The sequence below is a fragment of the Danio rerio genome, chromosome 18, assembly GCF_049306965.1.
Source record: "Danio rerio strain Tuebingen ecotype United States chromosome 18, GRCz12tu, whole genome shotgun sequence".
Taxonomy (NCBI): Eukaryota; Metazoa; Chordata; class Actinopteri; order Cypriniformes; family Danionidae; genus Danio; species Danio rerio.
In genome coordinates, this window is record NC_133193.1 from 7,740,829 (window position 1) to 7,766,995 (window position 26,167).

The 26,167-nt window shown below is 36.1% G+C and overlaps 1 protein-coding gene across 2 annotated transcripts in view; it reads left to right on the plus strand.

The window, feature by feature from the left end:
- b4galnt3b (beta-1,4-N-acetyl-galactosaminyl transferase 3b) overlaps positions 1-26,167 on the plus strand; it is a 59,296-nt gene that overhangs the window by 19,827 nt on the left and 13,302 nt on the right. Inside the window, exons 3-15 of one of the 2 annotated variants that reach the window (XM_001342847.9) lie at positions 8-88; positions 9,893-9,988; positions 11,646-11,736; positions 11,814-11,914; positions 11,998-12,065; positions 14,620-14,698; positions 14,775-14,841; positions 17,448-17,591; positions 19,451-19,560; positions 19,658-19,758; positions 20,240-20,307; positions 22,371-23,733; positions 24,311-24,564. In XM_001342847.9, the coding sequence (XP_001342883.4) occupies positions 8-88; positions 9,893-9,988; positions 11,646-11,736; positions 11,814-11,914; positions 11,998-12,065; positions 14,620-14,698; positions 14,775-14,841; positions 17,448-17,591; positions 19,451-19,560; positions 19,658-19,758; positions 20,240-20,307; positions 22,371-23,733; positions 24,311-24,564 (2,623 nt within the window). The remainder of the gene's footprint in view (positions 1-7; positions 89-9,892; positions 9,989-11,645; positions 11,737-11,813; positions 11,915-11,997; positions 12,066-14,619; positions 14,699-14,774; positions 14,842-17,447; positions 17,592-19,450; positions 19,561-19,657; positions 19,759-20,239; positions 20,308-22,370; positions 23,734-24,310; positions 24,565-26,167) is intronic. The other variant, XM_073930237.1, reaches the window with a different exon arrangement.

Sequence of the window (26,167 nt, forward strand, 5' to 3'; positions counted from 1 at the left end):
TTTACAGGTTAAAGAAGATCACTTCTCTGAGAATCAGGAGAAAGACAAGTGGACACCAAAAAACACTCAACAGACGTGGAGGACAGAGGTAATAATGATGCCACAATAGCATCCACATACTTCTATGTGCGTTTTGGGATGTAAAATGCTGGATGGAGATGGCAAGATGCCAATGGGATCAAATTAGTTCAGCCAAATAATTTAAAATAAATTCAGTAGAACATAAAGCTTAGTTTAGGTAAAGGATGGTTTTGGTGATTCATCTAATGTTTCTCAATACCACTTTCATTATCAAAAAATAAAAAGGCTCTTGATTTTACATTGTGGTTTTATGAAGTGAAATGATAAGTCTGTGCAGGAACTTTAACTGTTAAATATATATATATATATATATATATATATATATATATATATATATATATATATATATATATATATATATATATATATATATATATATATATATTAGGGCTGTCAAATGATTAAAAAAATTACCTTAATTAATCACACTTTTTTTGTAGTTAATCATGATTAATCATGAAACGCTTTATTTATTACAGAAATAAAAACACAGGTATGTAAGTGTCATTTTAATTTCAAAACAATCAATGCCAATAACAAACAAAAATGATTTTCATGTTGGATTATTAGTGGATTACAAACACACACACACACACACACACACACAGAGATACACAGAGACAGTGCACGCGATGAGCAAGGGATCCCTTTAGATTCATCAACATGCACAATCACGTTCATCAAATTTTCTTAAACTAAGCATTCTAAGCTGGCTGTCTTTTACAAGCAATGTTTTTGCCACAGCAACGTGAAGCAGACGCTTTACAAAAGTTGCGTGTAGGGGGAAACATGTCAAACATATGAAATGTGAGGGCTCATGGAAGTAGCTTAAAGACAGGGAATTGGGCTGTCTTTGACAGGTTGCGACTTCATCTGCCACTTTCACTGAGTACATTTACATGGACACCAATACTCCGCTTTTATGATTAAGATAATATTGATTAAGAGTCTACCATGTAAGCAGCGGTTTTTGATTATCTTAAAAAATCACGCGAGTCCCAAAATGCGGAGGTTTTTCTTTCCGTTCGCAATGTGGTATCAAATTCTATTAAAACATCCTGAATGATAATATGCTGAATGAGAGTGAATTGCTGAACTGCCGTTAAAGTCTAAAGAATAAAAATGAAACTCCCGAAATTGTATGAAACTCTGGAGGAAAAGCAGGATAGCCTGGTGATGCGACATTAATTGTTTTATACTGAAACTTTCCTTCTAAAAGCGCGTCCTTGGTCTTATCCAAATTTCTTTGCACGTTAAACACACGCAGGGCCAGAGGAAGATGAACTGGTGCTCTAGGCAAACGGCAATCACACAGCCCTCAACACGAAAGTGACCGGTTAGCGGTTGAAAGTAAGGACCGTGAGGGAGGGGGGGTGTGTGTAGCGTATGAAAGTGAGGACCGGGGGGTTCGCTCACTATTCTGCTGCTCAAGGCGGCTGCCTAGGTCGCCTCTATGCATGCACCGTCCCTGAACACACGTCGGCCACAACAGGAAATAAAAAAAACGGCAACTGTGTTATTTGCATTATTTTTTTATTGCGTTAAATAATTCAAATTAATCACATACGTTAACGCGCTAATTTTAACAGCCCTAATATATATATATATATATCTTGTCACCTTAGAATTATAAGGTTCTTATCTGACATTTTTGTCAAAATTGAGTTATTGACATATTCTTATTAAACTTATTTACATTATGGGAATTTTTTTTTATAAGTTGTTTACATTTTTAAGACTTTTTATTTAAAAAAAAACAAATGTTACACACACACTGTTTGCTATGGAGTGCAAAAACTTTAAAGCTCAATATCTCAAAATCATTCAGAACGTAGATACTGTAGAACCTTTTAATTCCAAGATGATAATATATTTAGTATATATGCATTTAATATATCATCTCTTTTTGAGGCAGTGGATTAAAAGCAATAATATTGTAAAAAGGTTCAAACGACTCAAATGTCTTGTCAAAGGGGTAATTTTTTTGCTTGTAAATTTTTTTGCTTTTTAATGAAGTCAGATGGGGTCAAACCAAAAATCAGACACCAGTAGTGGTGGAAAGAGTAATGAAAAATTTTACTCGAATAGATTTACCATTTACTTACCCCAAAATACATTGCAGGAAGAGTAAAAGTATCTGTTGTAAATATCTCTCAAAGTATGTGTAAGAAGTAGCCCTTTTGAGAGTACTCAATAGTAGCGAGTATTACGCTGTGAAAGGTTGATGTTTCAATTTGTGCATGTGTGTGTGTGAAAACGTAACATTCTGTAGTGCATTTCGTAAATGTTTAAGATCATTTGGTGATTCCAGTCATCATACTGTAAACATCCGCCATCTTCTCATCAGAGATATGAAGTCTAAACAGTCTCTGGATCATTGCGTGTAATGAATTTGTGTCTTGAGGTTGTTCAGTAAAATGCAATTTTCTATGTGATTTGATTGGATGACAATCCCTGAACTGATTATTCTACTTCTAGTCCTCTGTATCTCTACTAGCCAATGATTATACACAAGAAAAATAATAAAGTAGTGCCTACATGTTAAAGGAAAGTATTGGAGTAAAAGTACAGGTACAGCACTAAATTCAGCACTAAGTATTTAAGGGAAAGTAAAAGTACACATAACTTAGTAAAGTACAATTCCTTAAACTACTCAATTACAGTCATTTGAGTATTTGTATTTTTTTTTTTACTTCACACCACTGGAAACCAGATATAATATTTGATTTTTGTTATTTTTCTTTATTGGGTGTTGGGCACTTTATATGCAAGTGAGGATGGCAACATATTGCACTGTGACATATTTTACCCATATTCTTCATACCACTCCTAGCTCATTGAAAATGCGTTTCTCAGTTCCAACCCCAATCAGACACACCTGGGTTAGCTTATCAAGCTCTTATAGGCTTTCTAGAAACATCCTTGGAGGTGTGTTTAGGCAAGTTGGAGCTAAAATCTGCATGATGCCGGCCCTCCCGGGCCGAGTTTGGACATCACTGGCCTATAGCCATTTGTGATTGGCTCCTTTTTTCTTTATGTGCAATATTGACCGTTACACTTCTCCCCATTCAAAATGACATCACATGACACGTCTTGTGTATTCAATAGTCTTTAATTAATCGAGTCAATCAGAATCAAGAATTTTAACAGACTGAAGACTAAGCATCGATAATATCCCTGTAGATATCATTAGTGTGAAAAGCAAAAAAAGTTGTTGGCGTCCTTCTGCACCATAGCATTTGTTTTACCTAGAAACTGCAGTCAAACAGTACATTTTGTTTTGCAAAAATGTGGGCCGAAGCATGTATTTCCAATAAACTTGTGCTGCGTCAACTTAAAACCAACAGGATGTGAAGAAGCTGCCACAGCGAATATGTGGAAACAATGAGGTTTGCATGAGTCTGGTTTACAGCAAAGGCTTTCGTTGAGGACCAATAAATTACTGATGAGTGTTTAGTCATGCTAACAAATGTCTGAATTCTTTTTGGATGATTTTAAATGATCACATATTCACTTTTCTTTCAAAGATTACAAGAAATATGAAAATGAATTTAATCTGACACAGTTTAAATATGAGTTCTTGTCATATTTGGATAGGATAGGATAGGATAGGAAAGAATAAACTTTATTTGTCCCCAAAAAGAAATTTGTCTTAGGCAAAAAGGTACTACAACATTGCTCTAAGCAGACAATAAAATAAATAAAACAAGCCAAGCAATTAAGAACAAACAATTATGAACATGCATTATTTTCAAAACAAGGCCGAATATACAGTTGAAGTCAAAATTATTAGCCCCCTCTGAATTATAAGCCCCCCTGTTTATTTTTCTCCCAATTTCTGTTTAACGAAGAGAAGATTTGTTCAACACAGTTGATTTCTAAACATAATAGTTTTAATAACTCATTTCTAATAGCTGATTTATTTTACCTTTGCCATGATGACTGTAAACAATATTTGACTAGATATTTTTCAAGACACTTCTATACAGCTTAAAGTGACATTTAAAGGTTTAACCAGGTTAATTAGGTTAATAATTCTGACTTCAACTGTAAATATGAAATGTATAAAGCACAGAACACAGTCAGGTGCTAATGTGCTACAGGTGCAGTTTTATTGGTAGAGTTCAACAGTTTTATTAAGCTAGGAACAAACAAAAGCTTCAATCTATTGATCTTAAACATTGGCATTCTCAGTCTTTTTCCTGATGGTAACAGCTGATATTCACTGAAAAGAGGATGTTTGGAATCAGCACTAATATTTATTGCTCTTCTCATGACTGCCTGTTCATATGGAGTCTGTATCAAGGTTATTATAGTTAACGAAAACGAAAGAAAAACAAAAACTAAAATTTAAAATAATTGTCAATAACTGAAATAAAATGAGTTTTTAAAAAACTAGAACTAAATGAAACTGTATTGTGTACATACAAAGCTAACAAAAATTGCTAAAATATAGCAAAAACCTCATTTGTTTACATCTATGTTTACATCTATTACTGTAAGCCTTTTAGTTGTAAAAAAAAATAATTCGAGCACGCAAATTACTATTACTGACTACATAATGTTGAGTCCTACCATCCACGTTAAAGATCTGAACTTCCCATCACTACTGTGTATCTAACCTCAGAAGCAGCCTTGCACACATATTGTACTTAAGGCTGCCTGTTGTGGGCTGTTGTATTTGAGTTTGAGGATGGGTAGATGATAGTGTTCATGTGTCCTCTGAATACATGTTTTAAAAAATCTATGGTTGAGTTTTATTATGCAAAATTTATTCTGTTGATTTTGAATCTTGCACTAAACAAATATCCTTATTTAGAAAAAAAAAATTTAAACTAATACTGAAACTAATAAAAACTAAACTAAAACTAAATAATTTCAAAATATAGGAACTAATAAAAACTAGTAAATCTGCCTCTAATAACTAATTAAAACTAAATGAATTTGAAAACAAAAAGTCAAAACTAAATAGAAACTAAAACTAATGAAAAATCCAAAACTATTATAACCTTGATCTGTATGGACTCATGTTGTTTTATTCCTATGATTTTCACGGCTGTTATTTGAATATGAACCAATTTATTTTTCAATTGAGCACACTGGTTTCAAAACCAGACTTTGATTCCATAGTGAATAAGACTTTTAAACATAGCTCGGTAAAAAATAAGCAAGAGATTGCTACCCACCCCATACAATCTCCGCCTTTTTAAAAATAAAGCCTCTGTTGTAGTTGTGTGCACAAGCTGTCAGTGTGTGTTCTCCAACAGAAAACACTGGCCATATAGAACCCCAGATATCTGTAAGATGTAACTTGCTCGATCACAGGTGTCTTTAATGATCACAAGCCAATGTTCAGATACACTTCTTGGCTCATGGACCATTTTTTGTGTCTTTCTTATGTTAAGACAGTTATTTAATTGCTAAATTTTTCTAATATTATTGCTGAGTGATAGCAAATAAACTGCGATAATATACAATTAAAGGTACTAGTATTCAGCTTAAAATTACATTTTAAAGGCGTAACTAGGCTAATCAGGGTTTTAAGTTAGGGTAATTAGGCAAGTCATTGTATAACAATGGTTTGTTCTGTAGACAATCGTAATATTGCTTAAGAGAGCTAATAGTATTGACCTTAAATTTTTTTAAATAAATCATAAACCACTTTTATTCTAGCCAGAATAAGATAAGAAGAAGAAAACATATTATAGGAAATACTGTGAAGAATTCATGTCTCCGTTTTGTCATCGTTTGGGAAATATTTAAAAAAAGAAAAGAATTTACTGGAGGGCGACTCATTGTGACTTCATCTGTAGATAAAATTAATGTCTGAATAAATTTTACTTTCACTCTACATCTCAATTGACCTGAGGGTTAGTAAATTGCCTGTAAAGTTTCTTTTTAGGTCAACTATCCTTTTAAAAAAAGGTGTATTATATTTATGCAGCTATATTTTTTATTTGATTAGAAGATACAATGGGAGCACATCTCAAAAGGCCACTTATGTCACTTAACCTCAATAAACCATGTGATTAACTGGACTAACCACAAATTTCAATACACACCGTGATCCTAAATAACACCGTGAGTGTCATAAAAGGTATTTGGTTATATTATCACCAACACCTACCATTCCTAAACATTCATCTGTCATCCAACACAAGATGACATAACAGCAATTTTAATGAATATGATGGCTGTGCATTTTATTTATTTATTTTAATTAGCTAATGACAGTAATACACGTGGAATGTACTATCATGGTGACCATAACATTGCTTTAATATGATGCATATCCGCAAATAATGCTATTACAGCTTCAAATAATTATCCTACGTGCCTCTGAAAACCCCCTAATACTATGGGTTGCAATTTTTCTGCCACTCATATCTCAGTGTGCATGATCTGTTGATGTGCATGTAATGTAATGTCGCCAGCGGCTTTTTCTGTGTGTCTTTGGCAACACTTTTGACGGCTTGTTAAATTTAGCATGACTCCGTGTATCTCTGGTGTCGCTGTACTATTTTAAACATCACACATGTGGCTATACATTTTTTATCATTCTGTATGTAGAGTTAAAGTCCAAATTATTAGGCGCTTTGTGAAATTTTAATTCTTTTAAAAATATTTTCCAAGTGCTGTTTAGCATTTTTAAAAAAAAATAATAGTATTATTAACTAATTTCTTTTGTTTTTGCCAGGATGTCAGTGCATAATATATTTATAGTTGTTTTTTAAGATGCTAGTATATTCAGCTGAAAGTGGAATTTAAAGGATTAGCTAGGTTATTTAAGCTAAAGCCTGATTTATTACGCGTTCGCTAGAGTGCACGCCACGAATGTGACATCATCGCGGAGTTTGCGGAGGTTCGTATTGGATGCGTAACATGATTTTGGCTGGCGAAGCACACAAAATTTCATTTGAGTTGAATATTTATCCATTTGAAGAGATTTTGCCTGAAAGGGTATGACTATACAGACATCTTTATTATCTGTGCATGCATGACCATTGTGTTAACCTAATGACCAGTAATTCTTGGCTAGAAATTGCAACAGCCTTGGGAAAGGAGGACCGTTTTTGTTCAAAAGTTTAGAAAAACTTGAGGGATGACTTTGTTAAAACCAAAAGAGAGGCCATGGTAAAAGTGGAGACGCAAGTGGTTTTAATACACAATTATAGAAATATGTTTTTTCTCGCCGTTCATAGGTTTTAAGCTGATGTATATATTACAATTTTAGATATAAACAATTTTTACAAAACTAAAATTAATTAGCAAATTATTTCTTTGATAACTGGAAAAAAAATATTTGAACCTATCATTTTACAATATACTGATGCCCTGTTTTTCTAGGCTATTGGTGATAATAGTCAGAAATGTTGGACCATTATTGCCTTGGCATATAAGCATAAATAAATAGTGGAGTGGGCTAAATCTATTAAAAAAAAAAAAATATATATATATATATATATATATATATATATATATATATATATATATATATATATATATATATATATTTTTTTTTTTTTTTTTTTTTTGTAGGTGTACTTTTTTTTTTTTTTTTGCTTTTATTCTTGCCATAATAAAAATATATAATTGTAGAGCAACCCGTGTTCTGTTATCACTGATATTTAACTTCAATAGGTAGAACAGTCTGAGATGTGAACAAAAGCAAATAATGCATCAGAGTTTCATTTTAAAAATCTTGAATGGTTGTAAGAATCTTTATAATAATTATAATAACTTATAAAAATAATTAGTTTAAAAATCTTGAATGATATTAATAACATGACGTAGTTCCAGAAACGTCCTGCTTCTCCCTTCAGTAGACAAGTTAGGTTAATTAAGCAAGTCATTGGACAACAATGGTTTGTTCTGTAGACAATTGTGGAAAAAGGGGGCTAATAATTTGGACCTTAAAAATTAGTTTAAATATGCTTTTATTTCAGCCAATCTAAAAGAAATAAGACTTTCTCCAAAAGAAAAAAATATTATAGGAAATGCTGTGAAAATTTCACTTGGAAAGTCTTACAGTGGTTATAATTTTGCCTTCAACTATACGTTTATGGTCATTTGCTGTTTAAATTGATTTAAGCATTATAATATTATTAACTTTATGCATTAATAGTCCAGGGGGTTTAACAAAATAAATCTTTTTATGTATTTGTATGTATTTGTATGTATTTGTAGCTTGTGTATTTGTTGTGTTCACATTTAAAACAGGCTTGCGTTCATTCTTTTGCACAGAAATGTGTGTAATCCTGAACTTCAAATATTGGATATGACTTTGCATTGAGATTTTATTGTTTGTTTTTTTAAGTTTATTATTAAAGTAGGCGACTTGGTGGCTCAGTATTTAGCTATGTAGAGTGTTCTCCCTGTGTTGGTGTGGGTTTCCTCGTGCTCCGGTTTCCCCCACAGTCATGCGCTATACATGATTTGGATGACTAAATTGGCCGTAGTGTATGAGTGTGTGTGAATGTAAGTGTATGGGTGTTTCCCAGGACTAGATTGCCGCTGGAAGGGCATCCGCTGTGCAAAACGGAATAGTTGGGGGTTCATTCCGTTGTGGCGACCTCTGAAATACAGACTAAACTAAAGCATAGTTAAGAGATTATGAAAGACCAGGGGTGTCCAAACTCGTTCCTGGAGGGCCGATGTCCTGCTGAATTTAGCTCCAACTTGCTTTAACACACCTGCCCCGAAGTTTCTTGTATGTAGTAAGAGCTTGATTAGCTGCTTCAGGTGTGTTTGATGAGGGTTGGAGGGAGCTAAACTCTCCAGGACACTGGCCCTCCAGAACCGAGTGTGGACACCCCTGGTGTACCTCATAGACCTTCATGGAAAAAACATGAATTCGAACATGTTTCACAGTCTGCATAAAATCTAGAATTAAGCTGGAAAGAATTATTACAACACATGGCAGAACAGAAGATATTCTCTTTTTTTTGTCTCCAAAACATGATTTTATTTTATAATATATAAATAATTTTATAATATAAAATATGCTGATGTTTGCTCTTGAGCACAAGACGAATGTATTTCTTGAGAACTTCAGCGTTAATACTGTCATGTTTTCTGCAACTGAAGGCAAAGACTTTCTTTTGAATTCAGATTGACAGTAGTGATGGGAAGTTCGGATCATTTTACTGACTCGGATCTTTTAGTCTAGTTCATCAAGATGAACAAATCTTTTTGAGTCAATTCGTTCATTTGGTTCAATTTACCAAAATATTCATAAAATGTTACGAATTGCTTTCAAACACATCAACAACTAGCCCAAAAGGTTGATCGCACGACAAATAAGTCATAAATAGAACACTATAAGAAGAAGAAAATAATAATTCAATGTTTACCTGCTCTTTTGTCTATGAAGATATTTTTGTCTCATTGCACAGCTCACCTCTTTGTGTATTCAAATGTCAGTGATTCGTTCACGTTACACTGACAGTCACATATAATCTTAACAAATGTACAGTCTGAGCCTATAGAAGTCATAATTAATTCACCTTTCAATTCAAATCTTTTTCCGGCTCTAAACACATGTGATTGGCCCATGATGAACGAATGAGTCAGACCCGATAGAGGACTCGTGAGATGAACGGATCAATTCTTTTTCTGGCTCTAAACGCATATGATCGGCTTGTGCCTTTCCTTGATGAACGACTCAAAAAACTTGAAATGAACAAAAATGACCTAAATCTTATGTTGATGTTCAATTGTTCAACACTTTATCAAATTTGTTTATGCTCTTTGCAGTCTCTGTTTTTTTAGTTCTATTGACTAATGGAAATTTCTGTTGTGTTTGCCGCAGTATAAAGGACAAGCTAATCTTCACGTTTTCGACGACTGGTGTGGCTCGTCTATAGCTCAACTACGGAAGAATCTACATTATCCACTGTATCCTCACGTATGTGGCACTGTATATTTCTGTATTGGTTATCTAGATTGGTCAGATATTCACAGCTTTATAATTAGCTTTAATTTATATTTAATTTAAAGTCTTCATTTTAAGTATTTAGCGTTTTTATTTCGGTTGCTTGCCTGAAGAACGTCTCCATCCACTTTTATAGTTTTTAAACTCACTACTTTTTAAATTTCAATTCAATAACATCCCTTTTTTTGTTTATCTTTGTAGTTTATCTTTGTAAAATATAAAAATATTTTTAATCTTCTGTGCTGTTTTTTTTTTTTCTCTAGTGCTCTTTAATAATGAAGAAAAATGTGATTTGTGATGTCATGCTAAATAATGCAATATTATATTTGTGATTCATTTAAAAAATGTTGTAACCTATTTAAGTTCATTATTAATTCAGGATAAAAAAAAAAGTATTATTACAACAAACAACCATGTTTTTATTCCACAATGTAAATAAATGCAATAAATATGACCACCACTTTGCTCCACTGAGCCTGAAAGCATCAAGAACAACCAGGGAAACAGAAACACTTTAGATTCGAGTTACTACTCTGCTGTGTTTTTGTTTTCTGAACATGACTTTAGGCAACGCAGTGGCGCATTAGGTAGTGCTGTCGCCTCACAGCAGGAAGGTCGCTGGCTCAGTTGGCGTTTCTGTGTGGAGTTTGCATGTTCTCCCTACGCTCGCGTGGGTTTCCTCCGGGTGCTCCGGTTTCCCCCACTGTCCAAAGACATGTGGTACAGGTGAATTGGGTTGGCTAAATTGTCCGTAGTGTATGAGTGTGTGTGTGTGTGTGTGTGAATGTGTGTGTATGTTTCCCAGAGATGGGTTGTGGCTGGAAGGGCATCTGCTGCGTATAAAAAAAACATGCTGGATAAATTGGCGGTTCATTCCGCTGTGGCATTAAGTTGTGCATTTATTGGGAACCATTGCGATATGTACATTTGAAGACAATTATATTATATATAATTAATTATATTATATATTAATTATATTACATTGTATTTTTACCCTCTGGGTGCTCCGAGTCCCCCCACAGTCCAAAGACATGTGCTTTAGGTGAATTGAATAAGCTAAATTGGCAGTAGTGTCATTCATTCATTCATTCATTTTCTTGTCGGCTTAGTCCGGGGTCACCACAGCGGAATGAACCTCCAACTTATCCAGCACGTTTTTACACAGCGGATGCCCTTCCAGCCGCAACCCATCCCAGGGAAACATCCACACACTCATTCATATACACACTCATACACTACGGACAATTTAGCCTATCCAATTTACCTCTACCACATGTCTTTGGACTGGGTAAAACCAGAGCACCCGGAGGAAACCCACGCGAACGCAGGGAGAACATGCACTACACAGAAACGCCAACTGAGCCGAGCCGAGGTTCGAACCAGCGATCTTCTTACTGTGCATCGCTTGGCAGTAGTGTATGTGTGTGAATTTGAGAGTGTGTGGATGTTTCCCAGTGTTTGGTTGCGGCTAGAAGAGAATCCGCTGCGTAAAACATATGCTGGATAAGTTGGCGGTTCATACCACTGTGGTGACCCCTGATTAATAAAGGGACTAAGCCGAGGAGAATGAATGAATGAATTAATTAATTAATTAATAGGTCCAGTTTTTTTTTTTTTTTTATCTTTGTAGAGTCGTACAACTGTGAAGAAGCTTGCTGTGTCTCCCAGCTGGACAAATTATGGACTCAGGATATTTGGCTACATACATCCTTATACTGATGGTCTGTTTAACTCAAATTCACACACACACATACCGTGAGATTGTGTTTAGTTGTTAATGGCTCTGTTTGCTCGACAGGTGACTTCCTATTTGCATTGGCGTCTGATGACAACAGTGAGTTCTGGCTCAGTGATGATGACAATCCCGATAATCTGAAGCTCATTGCATACGTTGGGAAGGTTTGTGAGACCATTGTTGACTTTACAATTACTTCATGGCAGGTGCACGCACTTAATAAATACGGTTCCTCTATTTCATTTAGACGGGTAGAGAATGGACCGCCCCAGGGGAGTATGGGAAATACGCCAGTCAGATATCAGATCTCGTTCCGTAAGTAAATGCTTCGTTTGAGCTTCATAATGCTTGAGGAAAACACTCGCACTGTTATGACCACATACTTCAGTGATGAGGAACTATTTTTAGATTGAGAGTGTGTAGATTTACATGCTGCTGCTTGATTCTGGTCAGTGCGTAGCGGTTTGTTGGTTGATTTATGATTTGTAATATTGTGTGTGTTGACATTAAGAGTTCACTAATTTCAAGTCAAACAACCACAGAAAACTCCAACATGTTTTTTCAGATCAAATCACACAAAGCAAAGCTGATTGAGCTAATGCATGTGGATATTAAACGAATACGTCAGTATATGAAATAGTGGCTTCAGAGTCAATATTTCTGCTGTAGACAGTATGGATTACATTTCTGATTATTTGATTGGCTAGCATTGTTTAGCTAAAACCGCTAATATGCAGTTTGGTTTTGATTTTGCACACATTATTAGGGCTGCTCGATATTTGGAAAAATTGACAATGCGATATTTAGTTTTTCTGCAATATGAATACTCACCAGATACAGAACAGCTCTATTTGGGAAGTATTCACTAATGTTTTAGTGTATTATACAGAAAATGTTATAAATTAAAGATAAAAGTGAAATGTCCTGTGTTTTATGGTTTTCTGAGAAGTCAGGTAATGAAATTGAAAAATCAAATGTAAAATAATGCAGAAGTCTTTATATTTATGTACAAAATAATACAATTCAGTGAACAAATTCTTAGGTCTAGAAGAAAAATAATTGTATATTTTATTATAATAGTATTTGTATATTATATTTGTTATACTTTCATTGGTATAAACGGTTTTCATCACTTTGTGATTTTGGCCTGCAAAACTCATATTACAGCATAAGAAGCAGGAATACAGCTCCAGAGCTCAAATCTAACCAATCTTCCACAAAATAGCTTTCTATTCACTTGAAAATCATTAAAGCATGTTTAAAATGCATGCATTTGTTGTTTAAAACAAAAAGCATGATGAGTTTCATTTAAAATACTACAATTTTAAATTATTATTAATATAGGTATTGGTAAGTGTAATGGAAATGTGTATAATCCATATAAAGGAAATATTTATATTTATTTAACATTTATTTAAGGTTGCATAGGGACAAATTCTCAATATTCACTAAAGCTTATTAGCATGACTGGTATTTAAATATTGGCGTTTTATTACAACCTGTAAAGTACTTTTTCTAAACATCTCTAATTTCTAATCCTACCCTAAACCTAAACTACAACCTCACTAAATACTAATAGGCAGCAGATTAGAGTTTTTTTTTCTTTTTCTTTTTCTTTTTTTTTACGTGAAAGTCGTAGTTATTGGTGTGTTAATGGCAAGTATTGATTTATATATATAACTCAATGCATTTAGGCATGTAGACATGATCAAGACGAACTGCTGCATTTCAAACTGAGCATCAGAATGGAGAAGAAAGGTGATTTAAGTGACTTTGAAAGTGGCATGGTTGTTGGTGGCAGACAGGCTTGTCTGAGTATTTCAGAAACCGCTTTAGGGTTTAAAGAGAATGGTCAGAAAAAGAGAAAATGTCCAGTGAGCGGCAGTTCTGTGGGTGCAAATGCCTTGTTTATGCCAGAGGTCAGAGGATAATGGCCAAACTGGTTCCAGCCGATAGAATGGCAAAAGTAACTCAAATAACCACTCGTTACAACCGAGGTATGCAGAAGAGCATCTCTGAACACAACATGTCCAACCTTGAGGCAGATGGGCTACAGAAGCAGGAGACCACACCGGATGCCACTCCTGTCAGCTAAGAACAGGATACTGAGACTACAATCTGCACAGGCTCACCAAAATTTGGACAATAGAAGATTGGAAAAATGTTGCCTGGTCTGATGAGTCTCGATTTCTGCTGCAACATTTGGATGGTTGGGTCAGAATTTGGAGTCAACAACATCTTCTGATGGCTACTTCCAGCAGGATAAAGCACCATGTCATAAAGCGTGCATCATCTCAGACTGGTTTCTTGAACATGACAATGAGTTCACTGCACTCAAATGGCCTCCACAGTCACCAGAGCTCATTCTAATAGAGCACCTTAGGGATGTGGTGGAACGGGAGATTCGCATCATGGATATGCAGCCAACAAATCTCCAGCAACTGCATGATACTATCATGTCAAAATGAACCAAAATCTCTGAGGAATATTTCCAGTACCTTGTTCAATCTATGCCATGAAGGATTATGACAGTTCTGAAGCAAAAAGTGGTCCAACCTGGTACTAATGAGGTGTACCTAATAAAGTGGCCGGTGATATGTATATATGTGCATATATAGTTTTTGTTGACTTTTATCTGTTCTATATTTGCCTTTTTTTGAAAGAAGGTTTTAATGTCATCAATGAAGAGGTATTCAGAATAAAAATGGAAATATCAAATGATTATTATTGTTAGATTAATTAGGGTTATTTTCATGTTATCTTTAACTATAAAACTTAGTGCCGTTACAAACTTTAAAGTCTGTAAAAGTTCTTGTATGGCTTTATGCAGAATTGCTGCTGTTGTACATATATTTGTTCTGTTTTACAGTCTGCAGGCGAACAAGAAATATTTCTTTGAGCTCATTCATAAGCAGAATGGTGAAGGAACAGATCACGTGGAGGTGGCGGTGAGTGTGTATTTCTGACGCTCCTGTTGTCTGATGCTTGAACTCTGTTATGACACTGTTATGTATTTGCTTACAGTGGCAGCTCAAAGTGACTGGGAGTGGATTTGCAATCATCGATTCCAAGTTCATCTCGCTCTACACCAGTGAGTGTGTGTTATTTTGGGCTGTGGTTGCAGAAATGTCAGGGTAGTGTTAGGAGGCCTGGAATAGCAGCTCTCGTCCACAAACACACGCCCTGAAATAGAGCTAATGATGGGCGAGACTCTGCTGCACAAACCGTGTGTGTATTGCAAAAAAAATTACAAACTAAAAAACTGTATATATCTTTTGTTTCTCTTGAATTTAGCTCTTTTTAAAAGTTGTGTTTAATGTTTTTCTCTAACATATAAATGTGAATGTAGTCTTTTTTGGACCATTATTGTAAGTTATTTTGTTTTATTTGCTCCAGATTTGGCTTCAGTACTGACTAATCTAATTGAGACATAAAATGAGATGATAAAATATAATCAAGAATGAAAACGTGAATGATAAAGCTTATTTATTTACTTTCTTAGTCCTCTCACTATTAAATAACAAACATGCTACATCTCTCTATATTTAGGCTAAAACACTGCTTTATTTATTTATTTAGGCCTACTCATTTGTATTTATGTTTGTACTTTCATTTCAGTTGTCTTTTATTTCTTTAATTCTACTTGCCATAATGAGTCCTCATTGCACTTAACAAGTTTACAATGATAATAAAGCTTTTTAACAAGTTTTAATGATTAATGTAGGAATTATAATGCTTTGCTACATTGTTATCTTTGTTTACAAGTAGCAGAGTATTTACAGCTCCTGTATAGGCTATTTCTGTCCGTTCGCATCCTGTCCTTTTGTGCCCCCTGGTGGCATAGTTGCAAACTTCGGTCATACCTTAAAGCCGCCTTTACACCGCACACGACATTTGGACACGACTGTCGGAATCCGCCCCCTTGTGGCAGTCGCACAGAATTTTCAGTTCTGACGTGAACCATGGGAGAGAAGCTGTTCTTGCAGTGTCCTAAATGAAGGAGTGCAAAAGCAATTCTCCGTGGTTGAATGAATGAATGAATACTAGAAATTCAGACCGCTAAAAATATTGGTGGGAATGTGGAGACAACATAAAATTTATGTTGTAATTTTTATTACTTTATTACTTACATTTATGAATAGAAAGTCCTATTTCTCAACTCGCGCACACGGACCTGCTTGAACGACACTGGAATACATCACATCCGGTCGGCTGGTCGCATACGGTCTAGTCGCAGGAGTTCAAATATTATCCGCAGCTCAATTCGGATCCGAATTTTCCACAAACGCAGCTCCCGGACTACTCTCCATTGGAAATGAATGACTTCCTGTCTGTCGCTTGTCATGTGCAGTGGAAAGGAGGCTTAACAACACGTTCTAACTCCTTTAGAGTCGTGAAAGTAAAAGGCACTGTGGTAATGGACATATTAAAGTGTCACCTACTAGGTGAGCAATATCACAGTCAAAGCAGTGCAATATAGCTGTATATCGGCACTGGTGGGAGGCCACCTTAGTGTCCCACCAGTGATGATATACAGCCACATTGCACTGCTACGAGTGTGATATTGCGTTATACAACAGTTCAATGTCATAATCGTGCATATAAAAAAGAACATCAAACACGGAAAGTCTAAAACCCTTTTGTATTAGGAACTACTTGCTTCCGCCATTCATTCACATCTGCAGCTGACGTCAGAACAGCAGAAGCTGTTACTAATTCACCAACGTCACTTTAGAGCTAGTGTTTGAATGATTCTCTAGCGTAATGTCTCAAGTGATGACAAAACAGGCAATTTTACTTACATTTTAAGATTATAAGGCTGAACAGCATAAAATGTCACTAGTCTACCGAGATTTCCCAGTATATTCTCTGTTCCAATCAGGATATCACAATAATTAACCCTGAAAAACCCAGAGCAAAGCAAACGCTACCTGATTTGCAATAAGGAAAAACGCTAAACACATGCTAGCGTTTCTTTGTTCTTTTTGTTTACTGAACTAGTCTCAGACATCCCAAGTTTCCCTGAAGTTCCAGGAGTCTCCCACAAATACATAGAGACTCCCGGATGGCCGCAAACGAGTGATAATCTCCCGGTAATCACGCGTCTCCCTCCCGGTCCTCAAATACGCCTCCTCACCCCTCCCCACCGCGCATCCCTCCTCGCTCTTCAGACACGTCGCGCGCACTGTCAGCTGTCAGGGTTTAGAGCAGGGGTGAGCAAACTCGGTCCTGGAGGGCTAGTGTCCTGCATAGTTTAGGGTTAGGGTCTTATCAAAAACACCTGAACATGCAAATCAGTGTCTTCAAGAGCACTAGAAATCTATAAGCAGGTGTGTTTGATTAGAGTTGGAGCTGAACCGTTGCAGGACACCAGCCCTCTAGGATCGAGTTTGCCCACCCCTGGTTTAGAGTCTGTATCGCACTGCTATCAGCTAATCAGATTCGAAAACCAGACAGAACTGGTGTGTGTGTGTGTGTGTGTGTGTGTGTGTGTGTGTGTGTGTGTGTGTGTGTGTGTGTGTGTGTGTGTGTGTGTGTGTGTGTGTTTATAAAGCATATATAAAAATTATACATTTAAATATTTATAGTATATATCTTATATGCATATATGTTATAAAATGGCATATTTATTAGAGTTTAGAGTATTTACTATAACCTAATTAAAATAGTTGTCTTCAATGCTTTGTTTGTGTGCAGACGAGTCTTCTCTGAGGGCTGGAGATGTCAGTCACATTCCTCAGACAGCTGCCAGTCATGTGACTCCGCCCCCGAGGTCGCTTCAAACTCCGCCCCACGGTGTCGACATGCTGAGACCAGATCCACGAGACTCCTTTCATCAAAGTGAGAAATTTAGAGACAAACTCTAAACAAAAAGAACACACTAATAACACAAACCAAAAATGTATATTCTGTCATTATCTTCTCACCCTCAGATCATTCCAAACTGATTACACTGCAAAAAATGCTTTTATTGCTTAGATTTTATTGTCTTCTTTTAATAGTCAAAATGTCTAAAAAAAATTCTTAAATGAAGAAGCATTTTCTAGTCAAGCAAAAAATAGTCTTCTTTTAAGAAATAATGCGCCAAAATTAAGTTTTATCCCCTAAAACAAGCTAAATAATTTTATGTTTTAAGGAAAAACTCACTTAATATTGACATTATTTATTAAAACAAGACAATTTTTTTGCTTATCTAGAAAAAGCTTCTTGATTTAAGAATTCTCAGATATTTGAACTAGAAACAAGACAAAAAAATCTAAGTAAGAAAAGCATTTGCAGTGTAGATTTAGAAATATACATTCGGTGTCGAAATATAAACGAATATAAAATAAAATATAAATAAACAGTGAAGAATATTCACTGGAAAACCCTTCATTTAATCAGTGATGGTTCATGATGAACTCCAAAGAGTACAGTGTAAATATACTATAGTTGAACATTCTAACGTTGTAATATAATCATTGCCATCTGAAATTTCCTATTTCTTTTACTTTAGATAATTTGTTTTACATTTGCTTTAGAAATACGGTGTGTTTTATTTCTTGTTGGTTGCTTGTTGCTAAAGCAGAATTTAAAGGGACAGTTCACCCAAAAATAAAAACAAAAAAGTTCCTACGGATGACAATGGCTACTTCACTGCCATAAATGCTGGGTTGTTTTAACCCAAAGTTTGGTAAAATATGGTCAAATAGGTTAACTTTTTTTCAATTATATTTAGTTTATAATTATTTTTATAATTATATAATTATATTTATATATTAGTCAATATTTGACTCAACGTTGGGTTAAAACAACCCAGCATTTTTTGCAGTGTAGTTATCAGCATTAGTCTAAATATCTTTTATGTACATAAGGCTTGTACATGACCATTTATAGCACCAAACCTTTTCTTATGAAGGGCCAAAAAACAAACTTGATTGAGGGCTGTGGGTTGAAGGTAAATATACCAAACTGCATTACATTAATGCTTCCATGAGTAATTTCCTAATGTTTAAAAATAACTACAAAGCTTTGCTTAAAATTATCGAAGATATTCACCCCAACTGGTTCCCCTTCATTCTCCCTCTCTTCTCAAATGGGATGGTGGGTCAAATTAAAGGTTACCATGGGCCATAGACTAAATTTGGGCATCTCTGATTTATAGGGAAATGTTCAGGGAGAGAAGGATTTTGGCGCCGTCTTGTGGATAAAGGATGCTAGTGCAATTTTTCCTCAACCTTTAAGACTTGAGAATTCTTTTGTCCAGCACATCTGATAATCTGTAATTAAATAATAATATTTGTGTGTTTTAATCTAGTTTTTCTTGTAGAATTGTAATTAATTTATTGGTTTATTGTGTCATGGTACAATATGTATGACTCCAGACTATGTAATTAACATATTTATTCGGACATATTTATTTTGTTAACCTGCCTTGGGATCTTCAGATCTTGGGTAAAGGGTTTGGGTTATCATAACAAAATTAGAAAAAAGGAAACCGTATTGACTATTGTTTTATTGTATGTACATTTTTCTTTTCCTTCAATAAAAAAATAAATAATTATATTTTTTATCATTATAAATTTTTTGATTCCAGAAGTTTTAGGCTTTTTTAAAATTCTCTGAAATGCAAATCTATTAATTTAAACAGTTGTGTTTGTGTATTAGTTTTAATAAAAGTGTGTGTGTGTGTGTGTGTGTGTGTGTGTGTGTGTGTGTAGTTCCATTACTGGACCAGGTGCGTTTGCATGGAGTTTTACCTGACTGTATCTATAACCCCAGCTACATCATTAAGGGTTATCCTCTGGTGCGCTACCAGGGCCTGCAGTTTGTAAGTACTTACCCACACACACTTTTATATCACATTCCTCTGTAAAGTTATGATGAATGTCATTTAGCTTGTGTGTGCATGATGTAATCTGATACAGGTGTACCTGACATATGTGTATCCTAATGACTACACGCGACTCACACACATGGAGAGCGAAAACAAATGTTTCTACCGTGCAAACCCATATTACATGGAGAGGTAGAGACACACTGATGCACTACAGTTCATATTTTAATGTTTTTTGGTTCTTATCTTCACTCTGTTTGCAATTATTTGATAGAACACAGTTAAAACAGTAATATTTAGAAATTTTAATACATTTTTAGTATCTGAGTGTAATTTCTATTATATAAATTATACTAATATTTTGTGCTATAGGTGAATTGGATATACTAAATTGGCCATAGGGTATAAATGTGTGTGTGTGTGTGTGTGTGTGTGTGTGTGTGTGTGTGTGTGTGTGTGTGTGTGTGTGTGTGTGTGGGTGTTTCCCAGTACTTGGTTGCAGCTGGAAGGGCATTCGCTGTGTAAAACATATGTCGGAATAGTTGGCGGTTCATTCCGCTGTGGCGACCACTCATAAATGAGGCACTAACCCAAAGGAAAATTAGTAAAGGTGTACTGTCCTCTTTGATTCACCTGTTGTGTTATGATCTCAGCTGAACTTGTCTCTTTTTAGATACGGCTTCTCAAACTACATTCAAATGGATGTGCCTGAGAAGGAGGAGCTTTCCCTCAAATTTAAAGGTACAGCAAAAAGCGACTTTTTGGAGAGTGTAAACATTTCATTAGTCTTTATATTCGCAGTGCATTGAAGTAAATGCTGATCTTAACACCCACAAACACCACCGCTGTAGTTTTGAGGTTTCTTCAGAGAATGTTCAGGCCACAACATTTTGAATTTAAGCAACGGGGCCTTTTTAAGTTTGAGTGTTTCGTGTGCTGTTGATAAGCGCATATGTTTTGACTCTTAATTTATAAACACAGTCTGTTTTTGCATATAATTTAATGCCTCATTTCCAATAAGTGGTATGGTGCAATTTAGTATAGTACAGCATCATTCTGCACAAATCTTGCTTTTTGGCATGTGGCTGTTTGTCAGAAGAAGAGGCAGGCACTACACACAAGTGAAGGTTCACTGTAAACCAGGCATGTTTAAACTCGGTCCTGGAAGGCCGGTGTCCTGCAAAGTTTAGTTCCAACCCCAATCAGACACACCTGGGCTAGCTAATCAAGCTCTTAAAGACATCCTTGCAGGTGTGTTGAGGCAAGTTGCAGCTAAAATCTGCAGGACACCAGCCCTCCAGGACAAAGTTTGGAAACCCCTGCTGTAAACCAATAGCATTCAGCAGTCCACTCCACCTGTTTGGTATCATACTTATGTGCCAGATACCTTATTGACCTTATTCTAAAATGCGGAAGTGCGCCTGTTTTCACGATTGTCTTAGAACTTCCGATTCAGTCGCCTATGGGAGAAATGACTAGGAATAATAAACGGCAGAAAACGGTCAAACTACTTCCTCTACAAACAATCGTTTGCATGACTATACAGACCAAGTAGCATAATATAATAAGAAAATATCAAATTGCAACATCAAGTAGCGTAACGAGCAGGTTTTAAAGTCAAAAAATGAATGGAAGTGAATGAGACCGGAAGTCTCAAGCCAAAAAGATTCAAATGGCAGCGCCCGCTCGTCGGCGGAGAATAAGGTGAATAAAAAGGTCTCAAAAAAAAGGTGAAAACCCTGGTGGTTATGTGAGTTGATCAAAGCAACCTGAGAATGATTACTGGCTAGAGGTCATTCACCTATCCTTCCCCTCACTTTCCTGTTTGTAACTCCACTGTCCTGTCAATTTAAAAGTAACAACTCCAGGGGAAATAGAGGTATGTAATGATTAGATATTTTGCTAATGTTGACAGTGGAAACAGAAATAAATGCTTACTGTAAAGTACTTTACAGCAGTGGTTCTCAAAGTGGGGGTCGGGTCCCCCTGGGGGGTCGCGAGACAATGAGAGAGGGGTCGCTTGGTTATTTCCAAAATATCATATATTTTATTGAACTATTATAATTATCATATTTTATCAATTATTATATTTTATTTGTGACCCCTGGGGTTATTTTGCTAGATTAACGTCTCAACAATAGTGTTAGTTGCAGCAGATTGATTTTGCAGTACAGTATTAAACTTTGACACCTTTATGGCACTCGCATACATTAAAAATTATGGCCACGACTAAACAAGGAGGATGATCTCCAATTGGCTCCAAGTCTCCAAAATTAAACCAAGAATAGTCTTGTGCCATAAACATTGTGCTCACCATTCTCATTAAGTGAGGTTAATATTAAATTTAACAAATGAATAATGATTATTAAAAAAGATATGGTTGTAAGACTGTTGAACTTTTTTTGTGTTGCCAATATGCTTGTTTCTATAGTTCCTATTGGTGTGTGTGCGCCATTGAGTGCAATATTTCTATGCTTATAACCACCTCCGAGCATATTGGGGGTTGCGAGTCACTGGAGTTGTTATTTTAGGGGTTGCGGGCTGAAAAGTTTGAGAACCCCTGCTTTACAGAACCTTTCTGCTCAGTGGAAAGCAGCCATTAAATGTGGCAAGTCTTTAAAATACACGCTGATGTTGTGTTTATTTTTGTCAGAGTAACTGAGGCACAATCTGTAAAGTCTCCACCCTCTTTTGATGCATTTTGTTTCTTTTATTGCATTAAATCAATCAGCTTGATGGTTGTGGACTGTCAGAAAGGTTCCTCATTCCCCATTTTAACACGTCTAATGTTTGTTTTTCTCAAGGAGACAGCATGTTCGGAAAAGCAGCAAACATTGGCAGAAATAAAGATAAAGATTTTCAGAAATCTAGAGAGAACGGGGAAAAGCAGCAAATTGATGGAATGGAGAAGAAGAAGAAGGTTCTCTCTGATTATGGCGACGATTATGATGATTATTCAATGAATAGACGGCGCAAACTCTTCTCCGTCCAGAAACATAGTGTGATTAGAAGAAAGAGAAACGATGGAGAGCTAAACATCAGAAATGAACAAGAGAACCAACCAAAAGAGATCCAAAAACTGCCTGAAGAAGCACACAATGAACCCCAACCGAGAAGGAAGAAGAAAAGGAGACTGCCCCAACAACAAAACCTGGAGGATCAACAACATCCTCAAAATGCACCTTCAGAGGTAAAAAGCTACAACCAAGGAGTAAAACAAGCTTATACTGTGGACAAAATACCTGAGCAGCAGAATCCAGAACGGTTTCAGGAAAAAACCCAACGGAGGTTTAAGGAGAAACATCTACAAGCTGATGGGTCGATGGTTAAGAATGATCGAATTCACCGTCTTAAAGCCCATTACGTCAATAGTAGCAATGTGAATCCAAACCCTGCTATAGTCAGAGATGTTCCCATTGAGAAAGTTCGAGAAGCTATTGATCTAAAGGAAAAATCCATAAAAAAACCTGCCATGCTTAATGAGGTCGAGATTGAACATCCTGAATCGAATGGAATGGATAATCGGAAAGTCTTTCTTGGAGAACATGTCTACAAAGCACGCAAGAACTCATCGAATGTGGTGGAACTAAAAAAACACAGGGTGAAGAATGCTACATATGAATATTTGCATGGAGGTGAAGTCAAAGCAGACGCAATGAAGAAACCCAAATACCGTGAACAAAAAGTAGATCGAGTGGTTGTAGTTGACAACCGAATAGTCGAGTATAACAATAAAGCTCATAATAATATTGCAGTTCTCCAAAAACCACACCAAAACATGCTGTATAACCAAACCAGTGAGCACAAGGATCAAGCATTTAACAACCGCTGGGGTCACGCCAATGAGGATAGAAATGGAGTTGAGAAACCGATACAGGATAATGCCATGCACGTAAAAGAGACTGAAGATAATGGAGATGAAGAAGACGCTTGGGTAAATCAGGGTTTGTCGGAGGAAGAAGACTACGAACTTGTTCACAGGCCTGCGTTTGACGTGGAAGTCAAGTGGAATCAGACGTTTCATGCTAAACTTCTGGATCTGCATTCAATGCGCTCTGATTGGATCGATCTGAAGTGTAACGTGTCTGGAAACCTGATGCTCAGCGAATCAGAAGCCTTGTCTGTAGTGGACGCTTTCATGAAGGAACTAAACAAGAAGTACCCAAGGTAGGAAGAGTGTTTTCACTTTATAGAATCACATTTTTGAGGACTCTGAGTGTAACAAGTGAGATACATTTTGGGGACAGTGTTGTGCGTTTCCACTGATTTTTACAAAATTTTACAAATAATGCCAGAACACATTATTCATACATCTTAAAGCAGCATAGTTTATTTTTGATCAATTATGCTTTTGAAATAAATCGTTTGAGGGAATCATCATATTTTTTGGCAGAATCAAACACCTATAATAATATCCCCTTGTTCGTGTGGGTTTCATCTGGGTGCTCCAGTTTCCCCCACAGTCCAATGTTATGCGCTATAGGTCAACTTAATAAACTAAATTGGCGGTCGTGTATGTGTGTGAATGAGTGCGTATGGATGTTTTCCAGTGATGGGTTGCGACTGGAAGGGCATGCGCTGTGTAAAACATATGCTGGATAAGTTGGCGGTTCATTCCACTGTGGCAACCCCTGATGAAAAAAGGCACTAAGCCGAAGGAAAACGAATGAATGAATGAATATTATCCTATTCTGAACATTTTGATTAATCTCTGACATAACTTGTTGCGTCTGTGTGTATGTAGGCAGTTCTCTCTAGATCGTATTGTAAATGTTGAGAAGAAGCCTGATTATAACCGAGGCAGTAGATATCTGCTGGAGCTGGACCTGCTGGAGGCTTCAGGACGGCATCTGCGCCTAGGCCAGTATGTCTTTGTAAAACGAACAGACGATTGGGGCTCTCAAAGAAAACAAAAGCCTCAGGACACAAAACTTCAACTCTGCAATCCATATACCTTTTACTGGAACCCGACTGCTACTGTCCACTTCATCATCCCAGGTAAGAATAAATAAATAAATTTAGCAGGATATGCATTTATAAATCAATAAATACATTTTATTGATGTGTTTGCCCTCCTACTACTTTCTTATTTTCTTCTGCATGCTTGTCAGATTTTAATGTATCCGATCATCAAACTAATTTAAATATTTGTCAAAAATAACAAAGTAAAGGTTTTTATTATTAAGGGAAAACAAAATACAATCTGCATACCCCTGTGTGAGAATGTTGCCAAAATCACTCTGGACCTCTCACACCCAGCACACTGCCTCTGCTACTTTGCACTTTTGCCATACTGCACCTAATTGCACTACAATAAATACCTCAACTTGGTCATATTCTGGAACAATAGGATATATGGTAATTGTTCACAGTTTATTATTGTCTATTTATTCAATTTATCTTGTACTATATTAGTTAAATGTTTAGTTTATGTCTAGTGTGTGTCATATTTTTGTTTTTAAATTGCACATTGGAGTATGGGAGAAACGCAATTTCAGTCTGCTGTGTAATGTACTGTTGCATGGTTTGATTGACAAAGTTGACTTGACTTGACTTGACTTGACTTAAACTGTTATCTTCTGGTCGACGCTTCAGAGCACTGCTCACCAGAACAGCCCGACACAGAAACCGTTTCTTCCCTCAGGCAATCAATCTCATGAACACTTGATAATAATAATTGTGGAACAAACATCACTGCTTGCCACACACTTTTATACACATATACACTTATTTAACAACACACTTTACATGCCAACTTGCACAGCTGCACATATAACATTGTATTTAGTAATATAGCTCTACATACACTTGTCTATTTGTATATTTGCATTTACTTCTTGCTGCTTTTTTATATATTTATTATCCGTTTATTGTCCTGTCTCTGTAATTCTGTTGCACTGTAGAAGCTCTGTCACAAATTCCTCGTATGTGCGAACATACCTGGCAATAAACCTCTTTCTGATTCTGATAGATATGTCCTCCAAACCCCCCTCAGACCAAAGAGGCTTAACTTAGTATTAATTCATTGTGTTCTGGGGCCTCATGTACGAAGACTTGCGTGGAAATCATACTAAAACATTGCGTACGCACAAAGCTGTTAATGTGCGTACGCAGAAAAAAATTCAGATGTATGAAACACTGCGTACGCCGAATCTCACGCATATTCTTTTGTACATCCGAATGAACGTGAAACTAAGCGCAACATGCACGAGCACATGCCTCCTCCCCCGTATGAATATGCTAATGACTCTACTTTGGCAAAACCCAACGAAAAAGCAACGGCAAAAGCAAGCAAAAAGAGAGACTTTGAACAGAATGTGAATTGGAGGTGCTCCTTTCGGAGGTAGACCGGAGAAAAGCGGTGTTATTTGCAAGTTTGTTCTCTGGAATTAACAACAAAAGAAAAAAAATAGAGTGGGAGAGTTTAGCTGATGCGGTTAACACAGTTGGGTCTGAACATCGCACTGAGTGAATTCAAAGAAATAGTGTGGTATACAGGTGTAAAATGTTGCAGTACCCTCAACAGTCTCAGTGGCGCAGTTTGTAAGACGCATGTCAACTTGTTTTGACACGTTCGAGCACAAACTCGGTTCGAATCCAG